This window comes from Auxenochlorella protothecoides (assembly GCF_000733215.1).
Source record: "Auxenochlorella protothecoides strain 0710 unplaced genomic scaffold scaffold30, whole genome shotgun sequence".
Taxonomy (NCBI): Eukaryota; Viridiplantae; Chlorophyta; class Trebouxiophyceae; order Chlorellales; family Chlorellaceae; genus Auxenochlorella; species Auxenochlorella protothecoides.
This window is the reverse complement of record NW_011934162.1, coordinates 111642-124765: the sequence shown is the minus strand read 5'-3', so window position 1 is coordinate 124765 and position 13124 is coordinate 111642. Positions and strand designations below refer to the sequence as shown.

Genomic DNA, 13124 nt, shown 5'->3' with positions numbered 1-13124 from the left:
CGGCGCGGCGTAAGAGGGTCACAGGTTGCAGGAGGCCACAGGAGGTCTGGGAGCGCAATGACAGTTTCCCACAAGGCGGGTTCTCTGACCCTGCGGCCAGAGCGTTTTGCTGTCGCCTGCACCGTGGAACGCCCACCCTGCCATGCCGGGAGAGAGCAGCAACACTCACTCCACAGCCCCACTTTCTCCTCCTCCCCTGCCCTCCCGCCAATCAAGACACGGAGCTGTACTGGTTTGTGTGCTACGACACCCCTTCCACAAAGGCATCTGCCCGGGCTTCTGCCCGGGAGGAGGCGCTGCGGGTGGTGACGGGGTGGGGCTGGGGCGTGGAAGCCGCCGTGCACGCGACTCCGGACGCTGACCTGGCCCGCAACGCTCTGGGCGACAGGTGGGACATCTGGCCCGGGGCCGTCGCCGGCGCCGGCCTGGCCTTGACCCTGGCGGGGGATGCGCTGCACCCCATGACCCCCAACCTGGGTCAAGGGGCCTGCACCGCGCTGGAGGACGGCGTGGAGCTGGCGCGGGGCCTGGTGCGGGCCGGCTTCCGCGACGCCGGCTCCGGGGTGGAAAGGGCGGCGCGCTTCCGCGAGGCGGCGCGGGAGTACGAGGCGCAGCGCAGGCGGCGGACCCTGCCCCTCACGCTGCGCTCCAACCTGTTTGGCAAGATCCTGCAGGCGCCGGTGGGGGTGGTGGCCGCCGCCAGGGACGCGTTTGTGAGCCGGGCCTTCCAGCCCGCGCACTTCCTGTCCCATGCCAACTATGACTGTGGACGCCTGGAATGACATGGGGTTTTGTGATCTGAGGGTGGAGGGGTAACACGTAGCCGACTGAAGGCAGGGAGCCGAGGAAGCAGCTCAGGCAACATCGACCTCGGCGGATCCGCCCAGCAAGCCGGGGCCGGTTGCCAGAAATCTCTCGCATACGCCCCAAGGGAACACCGGCAAGACAGGAATGTGTCCAGGGAATCTATGTGCATTACCGGGCTCCGTAACCCATTACAGCGATCAAAAGTTTTGAATATCAGTGCACCCTGGTATCGGCCCGCCGCACTCGTCGGAGGAGCTCCTGGTACGTCTGCAGACTAGCCGCAGACCATGCAGGTGATCCAGAGCCATGCCAGCCGCACAGGCTCTGGCAACAACGCAAAGTGCGGACTTGCCGTCCATCGCTCCTCCCAAATACGGCCCGCACCAGGTGTGTTGATGGGGACTACTGAAACCTTGTCCCCCATGGACCAAGCCACAAACCCATCAATACACAATGCATGGCACGTCCTTTGCCCATGCTTCTCAACTTCACCCGTTCTTCTACCCCACAGATCCCTTGCACTGTGGTGCAAGACTGGGGCTGGCGTCTCAGCTCCCACACAGACGGTCGAGTGGCGCAAGGCCTCACACCCGCCGACAGCTCAGCAGGACCACCCTTGCAGCGGCAGCCACGACTGTGAGCGTGCGCATTGGCGTGCAGCGCGACGTGGGGTACGGCAGATCGGTGCGACTGGTGGGCGCTGGTCCCCGACTGGGTGACTGGAACCCGAGACAGGGTGTGGAGCTGGCATGGACGGATGGCAATGTGTGGACGACTGATCTGGATCTAGAACCTGGAACGGCCCTGGAGTTCAAGGTGGTGAAAGTTGGTGGCTTGAGGGAGTGAGAATGGATGAGCAAATGGAGGGTAGAAGGTGGTAAAGGACACATGGCACCCAGTCTTGCCATGTCTTGGGGTGTGTGGACTGGGCGGTCCTTCACACTATCTTGAGATGGTGTATCTCCCTTCGTCATTGCCAAGCAGGTGCGTTGATTGCCTGCGTTGAGTTCCCTTCTGACGCTTGCAGGCCGCTGCCTCACAACAGCCCTCCCTCAATCAAGCACACAGTTTGTCAGCATCTCCGGCTCCAATGTGGAATGGGAGTCGGGGTCCAACCACGTCGTCCCTGCCCCCGAGGCCGACGCTGCCGTGTCCTTGAACTGGGGAGCAGCCGAGGCTGTCGTGAAGAAGGCAGAGGCCGGTAGCCCCTTCGCCAGCAGCCCCGGTCCTGATCCAGGCACCCAGGGCCCCGCCAGCGACGATTCGCCGGTTCGTGCTCGCTGGAGTGGAAAGGAGCCGGTCTTCATGCAGGGGAACGAGCACAGCCGGGAGCGGCAGGGCCGGTGGGAGACGGAGGGCCTGGAGGGGGCGACGCTGGAGATCGTGAATGGCGATCGGGACGCGGGCAGCTGGCTGCAGAAGCTGGCAGTCGCAGAGAAGCTGCTGGTCCAATCTGCGCCGCGCCTGAGGCCGAGGCTGGACGCGGTGGCCGCCGCCTATGTGTACCTCCAGGTGAGACGTTTGTGGGTGCTTGGATGGGGGGGTCTGGGCTCCTGGATATCAAGTATATGAAGGAGGGGGCCGCCAAGTGGGCGTGCCCATCCTTGCATGCTGGCACGAGGAGGGTGGAGTCATCAGGGCAAGCAGGGTTGTCTGACACAAGACGCCACACCCAAAAGTCCCCTCCCTGGCTGGAATCGCAAGCAACAACCATCGAATTGAGAACTGATTGCGTTCTCTTCACAATAATCGCTCCCCTTAAACCCCTCCTCCCCCCCTTCAAATCATGCAGTGGGTTGGCAACGGGACCCTGGCCTGCGCGGAGAGTGGGGGCCATCACCGGCCCAACCACCATGCTGAGCTGGCGCGCAGCATGTTCCGGTCCCTGGAGTGGGTGCTTGCCGAGGGAGGGAAGGACGGCGAGGCCCAGGCCCTGGCCCTCCTGGCCCGCCGGCTGCAGGCCTACCTGCCCTCCTTCGACGCCGCCTACACCGCCTCCACCCCCCTCACGCGCATCAGGGACATTGCGCACAGGTATAGGATTGGGGGGAATTATGCTGCTCAGAGGGCGTGCTGGCAGCGAATGGATGCTAGGATCGTAATCAACACCACCTCCCTATCCCTCCCTCCTCCCTTACGCCGCAGGAACGACATCCCCCACGAGCTCAAGCAGGAGATCAAGCACACCATCCAAAACAAGCTGCACCGGAATGCGGGGCCGGAGGACCTGGTGGCCACTGAGGCCATGCTGCGGCGAATCACCCGCCACCCCGGCGAATACCCCGACGCCTTTGTGGGCGAGTTCCGGAGGTTCCACGCGGAGCTGAGTGATTTTTTCAGCGCTGGGTCGCTGACGGACAGCCTGGCCGCCCTGAGGCCCAGCCTAGGGGACGACCCCTCCGATATACAGGTGGGCTTTTGGTGGGCGGTTGGTTCTAGGTGGGAAGTCACCGCTGCTTGGTGCTGACAGGAGGAAACATGAGGTCAGAAGTTGCAGCCAATGCTCCTCCGCCCCACCTGGCCCTCCCTCGCCGCCGCCCATGCCCCACCACTCCCCAAATACCCAGATCGTGGAGCGTTTCCTGGAAGCCAAGCGGAAGCTGGAGGCAGCGGGCAGCAGCGCCGACATGAACGACGTGGTTGACACGTTGCACACGCTGGGCACGCTGCGCGCGCTGCTCTGTTCCCGCCTCTCCTCAGGCCTGCGCAACGACGTGGGCGACGGCGTGCTCGCCGGGCGTCAGAGGCGAGTCCATGCACACGTGGTTCGGGGGGCTGAGCTTGCCGGGAGCCGGCATGCTGGCATGCAGGCCTGGCGTTCCTTGCCGTCACGGAGCGCCCGCTGGTGCATGGTGTCGCAGACACAGCCCCCTGCCCCGTCTCCATGCCCAGGTGGCGGCAGGCCGAGATCCAGGCGGAGGACTATGCATTCGTCCTGCTTTCTCGCTTCAGCAACCTCCTCGAAAGCCAGGTGGGGTGGGTGCGGTGGGGCAGGGCAGGACCTGGAGGGTCAGGCTTGTGGGCGGGGACCTTTCCCGCCGTCAAGAAAACCCCAACCTCTTCGCAGCGGCTTGAGGAGTCCGCAATGGCAGAGTAGTTCATATTGTTGTTCTCCACGTGTCTGTTGCAGCATGCTCTGCCTTCTGTTGTTCGAATCTGACAAAAGCGCCCCTCCACACACAATGCGAAAGGGCGGTGCCGAATCACTCGTCCAAGGAAAGGACGGCGGCTGGGCGCTGCCCCTTGGCTCCCTGGTCCTCGGCCTCCGCCAGGTGGGCCTGGGCGCCGGGTCGGGGCTGGCGCGCGAGTGCGCTGCCCTGGAGCAGGAGCTCGCCACCTGGCAGCGGCTAGGCGGGTTTGGGGAGCGCGACAATGCCCTCAGGTGGGTGCTTGGGAGGGGGGGGTTGGGGGCCGGCGAGGCTTTGGTGGGAGGTGCACGTGAGACCTTGGGAGTATACTGCCTGAGTGCCAGGAATGTTTGGAGCTATTTTGGGCTGACTCTACGGCCCGCATTTCCCGCAAGCGTGCATGAGCATGCATACCGCCAGCTTCCATGCTCCGTCACTCTACCTTCAGGCTCAAGGCTTCCCTGCAGCGCCTGCGCCGGCTGACGCATGACTTCAGCCAGATCCTGATGGACTCGCTGTCGGAGCGCGCGCAGAAGCTGGGGGATGCGCTGGGGGTGTCGGGCGACATCAGCTCAGGTGCAGGGGGGTGGGGTGGGGTCCGACAAAACGGTGCAGAGAATCTCCAGGCCTGAGGAGGAGGGGACGGGCCGAAGTTGGCCGTGAGCACATGCAGCGTTAGGGTTCCTTGCCATGATACCTTGCTGCAATTCCCAACCTTGATGCCATGGATCATTTTGCACAGCTTCCTGCACACCCTTTGTCTGCCTATGCACACCATAGCCCTCATCCCCACTACCCGCAGTGTTCACGGAGGCTGAGATCCGTGCCAGTGTGGTTTTCCAGCTCTCTAAGCTGGCGGCGACGCTGCTCAAGGGCACCGAGCTGGTGGCTGGCGGCTCGCCCTTTGACGTGGTGGTGGGCGGGGAAGCTTCTGGGAAGCTGCAGGAGGTGGATGCCCTGCAGCCCGGCTGCGCCGGTGTCGAGGTGGGTGCTGCGATCGTTTAGGGTTCAGGCTACGGGCCCAGCTTGATTGCCAAACCACCACACACCCTGGATCCTGGGCCTCGCAGCCCTCATCAACGGGGAGGGAATCAGGCAAGCACGATGACCAACCATTACTCCTCTGCGCATCTCACCGGGCCTCCTCCCACCACAGGCCTGCGTGCTGGTGGTGAGATCTGCCACCGGGGACGAAGAGGTGGGGGCCCTGGGTCCAAACCTCCGCGGCATCATCCTGCGCCACGACATCCCACACCTCTCCCACCTAGGTGTGCATGTGTGTGCTTGGGGGGTGATGTCCCCTTTGGAGGGGACGAGGCCGTCTATTGACTCAACCAGCCGCCTGTGTGACATCAGGAGAGTGTGGCTTTTGCCCCCCCCCCCGCCCCGCGTTCAATAAGCCGGCAGCAGCGCTGTGCCTGTGCCTGTCTCTGGTCGCCAGGCACATGGTAGGAATCTACCATCAGAACATCAAACCTCTGCACCATCCCCATGGCCCCCCGTTGTCACACTCATCAGGGGTGCGGGCTCGCCAGGAGCAGGTGCCCTTTGTGCTGGTGGAGGACGACGCTTTCTTTGAGGAAAGCATCGCGCCGCTGCTGGGCAAACACGTGACACTGAGCTCGGTGTCGGACGCCACCACTCTGACGTCTGGCGCGGCTGACGCGCCCGGTCTTACAGGCAAGGCTTCCAGGGGACGCCCCGAAGCCGGCGCGCCAAGTTGGAAGGGGGAGGCGCCACGCCGCATCTCCAAGCTCTCCGCCTCGGCAGCCGTTGTTCCCCTGGCTGAGGTGGAGGCAGGAAGCTGCGGCTCCAAGGCCGCTGCCTGCAGCCGGCTCTCGCGCCTGGCCGTCGACTCCAAAGGAAACAGCGGCAGCGAGTTTGCGGCGCCCCCGGGTGTCGTCCTGCCCTTTGGCACGATGGAACTCGCCCTCGAGGTAAGGTATCAGGAGGGTGGTGCTGGCAGGGAAGCTCTGGCGGTGTATAGTGGCGGACAGGTCAGGAATGGCACTGATGCATTTGGCGAGCAAGGGCTTCTGACCAAAAACCCATGAGACCCGTCTATATGTACTGGGCAACGCATGCCATACCGCCCAGCAACGAATGGAGACCTGCAGCTGAGCTGACGGGATGTTCCCTCTCACCCCTCACTCATCAGGCTGGCGGCCACGCATCGGCTTTCCGAGACCTCCTCAGCCAGTTGGATGATATGCTGCGGGAGCCCGAGGACGACCCTCGCAATGCCCGGCTGGCGCGGCTCTGTGAGGAGGTCCAGGGCCTGATCCTGAACAGCAGCAAGCTGCCAGATGAGGTGCGGAGGTCGGTAGGAAGGAGAAGAGTGGGTGAGTATCGGTGCCTGGCTCTCTGCCACCTTGAAGAGGCGACACCAGGCTCATTCCTCCGCCCTCTCTGCTCTGCAGGTCATCAAGGCACTGCAGGACTCCCTGCCTGCAGACTCACCTGTCATTGCCCGGTCCTCTGCAAACGTGGAGGACTTGGCAGGCCTCTCAGGTTGCTGGTGGAGGGTGCAGGAGGAAGCACTCCCCTGGCTCAACATACTGCAGCATTAGAGGTGCCAAACACAGTTTTAATGCGAGCTGCCCACTTCAGCCACACCTCACCATCCAACTCTTTCCCCCTCTCCACTCCTCCAGGTGCCGGCCTCTACGACTCCATCCCCGGGATTGACCCGAGCAGTGCCACATCGCTGCAGCGTGGCATAGCCCTGGTCTGGGCCTCCCTGTTCAGCAGGAGGGCGGTGCTCAGCCGCGGCGCTGGGGGTGAGTGGCTCTGTGTGCTCCGCCGGCACAGCCTCGGCCACCCTGGAGCTCTGTCTGCATGCTGCTCGTTGACAATTTGGGAAGCGCAGGGACTGTGCTGGGTCGCCCACGCCTCCGACGCCGTTTGCCAAAGCAAGGCCTTCCGAAGCCCCACAACCCCCTTCACCCGCCTGCGCAGGCATCCCCTCCCAGGCCGCAGCGATGGCGGTCCTGCTCCAGCCCCAGCTCTGCCCCGACCTCTCCTTTGTGCTGCACACCGCCCATCCGGTCACCCGCGACGCCGGGGTCATGTGGGCCGAGGTGGCCCCGGGCCAGGGCGAGATCCTGGCCACGGGGTCACGCGGTGCCGCCTGGCGCATGGAAATCGGCAAGGCCGGCGACACGCTGCGCATGCTTTCTTTCGCCAACTTCAGCACCGCGTGGCTGGTGGCGCGGGGCACGGGAAAGGGTGGCGTGGCCACCCTCGCTCCCACCACTGTCGACTACAGCTCGCAGGCCCTGTCAGGTGCGGGTGACAGCTGTGTGCAGGTGCCGGCCTCCAGGGAGAGGACCGTATGGGAGGGTTGTGATGCACTCCCCTGACCGATGGTGTGTTACAGCACGACAGCCGTGAGCACGGAAGGACATGCTCATTTGCAGGCTCCGAGGAGGCCCGGGCGCAGCTCTCCCGGCGGCTGCTGGGCGTGGGCGCCGCCTTGGAGGCGGAGATGGGCGGTGCACAGGATGTGGAGGGCTGCATCGCAGCCGGGCAGCTCTACATCGTCCAGACCCGGCCCCAGCCATGATGGTGAATGCCTGGAGGCCGGTGCAGGAGCAAAGCTGTGCGATTTCAACAGGCCCATCAACTGGAACGTCGGATGTGCAGCGCACCCGGTTGCCATCAAGTTGCTCTGTGAGAATCGACGCCGCTACCAACATGCTGCTTTGTGTATGCCATTCCTTCTTGGCTTGTGCTCCTGTCCTGTGATCGCAGGAGCCTCTTCACTCCGCTGCAGCTGCCGTGGCGCTGGCCTTGACCACCCTCCCCACAATGGGGTACTTGGAATAGAACTGGGCCTGCCAATCCCGCAGGGTGTCCAGCTCCGAGAGCGTGCAGTCCGCCAGTTCATCATTGCAGTCTGCAAGCAGGAGAGGGCGAAGAAAAGGATGATCAATCGATGAATGGAGGTTGGGACAGCGGCAGAGGCCAAGAACCCTCGCCCTCGGCTATCCAGAGGTTCATGAGGTCACTTGCATCAGCCAACTTCCATCTGGGCACAGCCAGTGCTAGTGTCCTCACCATCAATCTCTGTTGAGAACTTTGCCAGCGCCCGTGCACATTCCCGGCCCCCAAAGGGGTAAGCCCCGTCAGGGCCATAGAACTGACTCCCTGTCGGAGCAGGGGGAACAGGGGATTGTGGGGATGGGCAGGAATGGATTGTTGGGCAAGCGCACGCTCAGCTGGCCCATGGGGGTGCAAGTGACTTGAGGCACTCACAGCCATAGTTGGCCACCTCAACAGCATACCTCTAGTGACATCAAAGATGACACCCTTGATGGCAAGGTAAATGGGAGCAGGGTTTGTCTCCCCGTCATATGCAGCCAGCTGCTCTAGTGTCAGACTCAAATCGGGGACGACCTGGGTGAGGATGCGAGAAATGTGGAGTAATTGGTCAGTGACCTTGCCTGCCATTTGGCCAAGGTACAAAGCGAGGGTGCACCGCCCTGCTCCCCTGCCGCGCCATGCATGATGCCCGTCTCACAGAGACAGCTCCTCTCCTATTGATTATTCCCGGCCTGATCAAACTGCTCCCAAACTCCAATGTTGAGCTCGGACCCCACAAACTCCACCATACCTTTCCCACGACTTCATATTTTTGGTCAAACTTGTCAACCCATTCCTGCAGCGTCTTCTCCTCCTTCTCGGTGAAGTCTGAGGTGTCAGCGCTGCAATGGTCTGCTGTAATCTGCATCTTCCCTAAAGCCCTCGCCACTTCCCGCCCTGCAAACACACTGTAGCCGCCGCCTGTGCATGGCAGGTGTGTTGGGCATGAATTTGTGAGCAGGAACCGCCAGTTGACGGCTCAGTGATCCCATTGGAAAGAATGTATGCCTTTTCATCCTGCCGTGAGGCCTGTTGAGTCTGCTTCGATGATGACAGATGCACCTCCAACTCCCCCAGGCCCCAACTCAGGCCAGCCGGAACAACAAGGCTCTCGACAAACACGCTGGCGCCCTCCAGGCTCACCTGGTCCGTAGAAGTTGGCCTTGGCGGACACATCGTAGATCCGGCCTCGCACCGCCAGGAGGATGGGGAGATAGGGATCCTGGCCAGAGTACTTGCTCAGCTCCTCCAGCGTGACGTCGCCCACTTGGAAGGAGCGCTTCACCGCGACCAGCTTGCGAGGGAAGAAGAACTGGAACACGACCCTCAGGATTGTGAATATCATCCAGGAGAATATCGCCACGAAGGCTATGGCACATATGGACGAGAATATCGTGAAAACCATTGTGGCCGCTGCGCTCCACCAGCAATTCGGGAAAAGGGAGCTGGGGGAACCAGGTAGACAGAGGACATGCACTGGAAGCAGACAGGAAGAGATCAACGACTTGCTTGTCTGGGCGATGCCGTTTCACCTCGAGGTGCCCACACGGGAATGAACCCGTGCATCCGTGCACTGGTTTTCGGCGCTTCAGACTCCCCGCCCACGCGATTTAAAATGGGATCTGGGGCGTTGAGATATCTGCCCAGATACAGCATCGGCTCTCTGCACCTCCTTGGGACCTCCCAAGAATAAGTAATTATGCATACAGTATGTAATCAGGTCATGCATTCTCATTGTCATCCTCATCCAAGACCGGCGGGTCCCTCCGCTGTGATGCGTTCTGCACGAGCTGATCCCTGAGGGCTGCATCGATTTCTTCGCATGCGCCCATCGCCAGCTCAACAGCATCTCTTAGCTCGTCCTTGGACCACACCCCGTGCGATGTCAGCGATGTGATCTGCAGAATGGAGGGAACTCGTCGCTTGCGCCAGACCTTTTGCAAGGCAGTGGGAACCACGGCAAACCTTCGCTATGCCGCACCCGCCCACCTGGTTGAGGCAGGGCATGAAAGACAGCACCAGCCCTGCTTCTTCCCGGTACTCCTCCTCCGCCGTTGGATCCAGCAATTGGATGCCCTGCACCCTGCTCTGCAACGTGTGCGTTTGAGAGGAAGGAGGCTCAGGGGGGTGGCTTGCAGAACACCACCGACACGGGCACGGACAGGGTCTCCAACCAGGCCCAATGCCAACTGTCCACGATGAGCGGCGTCTTTTGAGCCTCCTCACCACGGACGCAGCAGAAACCAGATCTCTCAGCTCTATGCTGGCATCCGCGAGGGCCAGGGTGGCTGCGGCGATGACGGCCGCGAGGACGGAGCCGCCGGCCTCCAGCACCAGGCATTGCACATCCAGGACTGCCTTTGGGAAGGTGTGCAGGAGGACGGAGGCAGACAGGGCCGTTTCCAGCTGGGCAGACAGCTCCTTCTCCAGCTGGGTCTGGATGGGGCGCCCTCTCTGCCGCGTTGCAAAGGTCGCGAGCCGCACGTCGCAGTCCAGGGAACCCTGCTCGCTGTACTTCATCCACCGATCGGACTGGCGCGGGCCGTACACGCCCACCATCACTTTTGTGCTGCCCAGCTCCACGTAGGACGATCCAGACGCCTGGCTGATGGTCCCGCAGTTTAAGACTGTGATGGACCGTGAATGTGGAGGGTGAGACCATCACACGCACTCTCAAACAATGGCATGGTCTGCCACGGCACCTCTCAGGTCACAATTACCCCTGTAAAAAGCTTACATAGTGTCCGAAACTCCTCATTGTCGCGCCCATCCAGTCGCTTTCCATCAGCGATAACCTCCGCCGGCCGGTCATGTCTGAAGAATGGCACGCTGCTATTCGTGAAGGCCATGATGCATGGGCTGATACTATGCTCCAATGAACGACAAGAATAATATCATGACTCGCCGAAGCGTGGGTTTTGTGACCAGACTTGTGCCTTGCAGCGATGGCGTATTCCGACCTTGCTCGTCTGCAACCCACCCGCATGCGTGCGGGCCATGCTGAGAGATAGCCCCCCGTGGGAGGACAGGGCAAAAGGCGTGGTTCTGATTCCTTGAGGCCGAATGATTAGTACTTCGATTGTAGGAGGGCATGCTGATGTGAACGGAAGCCTCTTCATCTCTTAAGACACCGAGATCCTCACACAACTGGGGTTGGGATGGGCATTTGCAATCTCCCAGACAAGCATCCACATCTGGCCGTGGAATTTTCGATAATGAATGATCTTATCAGCAAAGTGATAGCTCTGTCGCTAGCTGTCTGTAAGCGACGGCTCTGTTACTTCTGCATGGCATGCGTTGCAGAGTCCCCTGGTGGCACACGGCATTTCACAACAAAATTCGAAAAGGGTCCGACATACAAACCAAATTGAGAATCAACAACCTATAAAAATTCCACTTTTATGAAAAGCGCGGCAATGAAAGCGGTGCACGTTTGGAGGTTGGGCAATCGATCAGGATCTCCTGCGACTCTCCGGGACTGTCCGAGATCCAACGAAACCGCGTCCCATGCCCGCCTCGAAACCCACATATCATCTGCCGGGCAGTGAATGTCTCTACCACGTTCTACTTATACCCGCTTGAATCCGAGACCAAGCAATACTGTGCCCAACAAATCGACTGAGCCTCCCGTACCCTCAGCTGCCGCAAGTTTGAAGGGTACAACTTCCATGGCTCGGACTCGGGCGGCATGGGCCAGCAAGACGCTGTCTTTCATGCTTGCAATGGCTGCAGCGACCCACTTTGCAGCTGCTGGTAATCATGGGTCTCATGCAGTACAAATCGGCTTCCCTTCGTAGTGTCCCAGCCCCTGTGTGTTTATCTCCTGACCGAGATCCTCCATGCTCCGGCCGTGCAGATGAGTGTGTGCCTTACCAGCTCCCCGATGGCTACACCAGTTTTCAAAAGTACTGCCAGTACCTTCAGACCATCGATGACGAGTGAGTGTCAGGGATGAGGTAGAGGAGCTGGTTGGGTCCGTCCCGTGTCGGCCACCGAGGATGCTGAATATCGAGAAGCCAGAGCAGCTTTGGATATGCTACGAGCTCCCGACCTGGTATATTACAAACAAACAATGTGCCATTGTAAACCTGTTCCCATGCTTGCAGTCAGGTGATCGAGCAATATGCAAGTGCCCCGGATCCGAAGTCAGGGGATGCCTTCCCCCTGCATGGCGCGGTTCTGGGCTGCATTGCGGGAGCCTCAGGTGCCAACAGAGCCAACTCCCTGGGCTTGGGGCGCTGGTCGGGCAAAGATTTCGGGTGAGTGGATTGTACCGAGTGTGAACGACGTGTTTGTCCCTGGCTGCTTGCAGGTGGACGTATCTCCTTGACATAGGAGTCCCAAGCCTCTGCCATCATTACAAATGCCAAAATACACTTGGTACCTTCCTCCTCCACACTCAGGACCCTGGACACCTCCACTGGCCTCATTCCAGTCCAAAACATCGTGGATAATTCCGTGGGACTGGGCGGCTCTGTTGTGAACGCCGGCGTCTGGGCCAATGGACTGTCCACCCAGGATCAGTTCCCAGGCACCATTGGTGTCGGACAGGCTTGGTGCGTTGAGGAAGCGTATTGAAGGGGAGCGGGAGCAGTTCGTCTGGTCTCAGAGCCCCTTCACGTGAAGCAGAATCATCCAAATGTCTCTGTCTCTCCGATCTCTGACCCAGCTGTTTATCAGTTTCTCATGCCCATCTTACCTAGTCATCCCCATGTCAGCCAGAGGCCTCGACCCATCCCCCCTGCAGGAGCGACCGCGATCGTGAGGCATGGATCCTGAACTACAACTCGGTCCAGACGGGAGCAGGAATCCTGAATGGGCTCATCGCCAACACCCGCGATGAGCTTCGCCAGGTGATGATGACACTCCCTGCGCAGTTTCACTCCATCAAATTGACATCAGGCAACAATTGCAGTCCGTTTCACTGCCAGTCCTTTACTCTGCTTCATTCATTCAGCTCCATTCTGTGACCCCAAACCCTCGCAGGTCGGCCCTGGGGTCATGATCGGGAGGACCTACGCCAAACCCTTTTCCAGCGCCAACCCCCTGCCAGTCCCTGTGAACGAGGGGGCGGCGTTCTACCTGTTCCAGGTGTGGTGGCGTGTGCTTGTGTTGGCAGAGAATAGCCCTTATAACCTCATCAAGCCAGTTTTCAGACGCTGCTACCACCTCCTGTCCTCCCCTACAGGTGTGCGATGCCAGCGGCGGCTACCCCGCCAACCCCAACGACCGCGCCTTGTCCTGACCCAACACCTGGTTGATTGAGACTCTCCCGCTCACATCCTGATGCTGATGTGCATGTGACAACCAGCCATCGGCCGCATG

The 13124-nt window shown here is 60.9% G+C and overlaps 6 protein-coding genes across 6 annotated transcripts in view; 3 read left to right on the top strand and 3 right to left on the bottom strand.

The window, feature by feature from the left end:
* F751_2835 (Zeaxanthin epoxidase, chloroplastic) overlaps positions 1–782 on the top strand; it is a gene marked incomplete at both ends in the record, with an annotated part of 2570 nt that extends 1788 nt beyond the window's left edge. The window contains one exon of the mRNA XM_011398148.1: positions 217–782. Coding sequence (XP_011396450.1) covers positions 217–782 — 566 coding nt within the window. The remainder of the gene's footprint in view (positions 1–216) is intronic.
* Positions 242–463, bottom strand: F751_2836 (hypothetical protein; the record flags this gene model as incomplete). The annotated part of the gene is made up of 1 exon (XM_011398149.1): positions 242–463. One exon carries the CDS (start codon positions 461–463, stop codon positions 242–244), a length of 222 nt encoding a protein of 73 aa, XP_011396451.1.
* A 312-nt stretch (positions 783–1094) lies between the features above and the next one.
* On the top strand, positions 1095–7500 carry F751_2834 (Phosphoglucan, water dikinase, chloroplastic; the record flags this gene model as incomplete). The annotated part of the gene is made up of 17 exons (XM_011398147.1): positions 1095–1147; positions 1416–1491; positions 1876–2319; positions 2600–2841; positions 2953–3217; positions 3375–3557; positions 3710–3778; positions 3999–4189; positions 4384–4511; positions 4738–4919; positions 5092–5203; positions 5454–5872; positions 6094–6246; positions 6356–6446; positions 6590–6715; positions 6894–7220; positions 7355–7500. The coding sequence occupies 17 exons, from the start codon at positions 1095–1097 to the stop codon at positions 7498–7500; spliced, it is 3207 nt and encodes a 1068-aa protein (XP_011396449.1).
* A 196-nt stretch (positions 7501–7696) lies between these two features.
* On the bottom strand, positions 7697–9204 carry F751_2833 (putative steroid-binding protein 3; the record flags this gene model as incomplete). The annotated part of the gene is made up of 5 exons (XM_011398146.1): positions 7697–7833; positions 7995–8084; positions 8222–8333; positions 8551–8720; positions 8943–9204. The coding sequence occupies 5 exons, from the start codon at positions 9202–9204 to the stop codon at positions 7697–7699; spliced, it is 771 nt and encodes a 256-aa protein (XP_011396448.1).
* A 316-nt stretch (positions 9205–9520) lies between these two features.
* Positions 9521–10648, bottom strand: F751_2832 (Exosome complex component MTR3; the record flags this gene model as incomplete). Its single annotated transcript, XM_011398145.1, has 4 exons — positions 9521–9697; positions 9789–9887; positions 10026–10426; positions 10537–10648. 4 exons carry the CDS (start codon positions 10646–10648, stop codon positions 9521–9523), a joined length of 789 nt encoding a protein of 262 aa, XP_011396447.1.
* An 819-nt stretch (positions 10649–11467) lies between these two features.
* On the top strand, positions 11468–13044 carry F751_2831 (hypothetical protein; the record flags this gene model as incomplete). Its single annotated transcript, XM_011398144.1, has 5 exons — positions 11468–11552; positions 12235–12355; positions 12547–12652; positions 12786–12890; positions 12988–13044. 5 exons carry the CDS (start codon positions 11468–11470, stop codon positions 13042–13044), a joined length of 474 nt encoding a protein of 157 aa, XP_011396446.1.
* Positions 13045–13124: the final 80 nt, after the last annotated feature.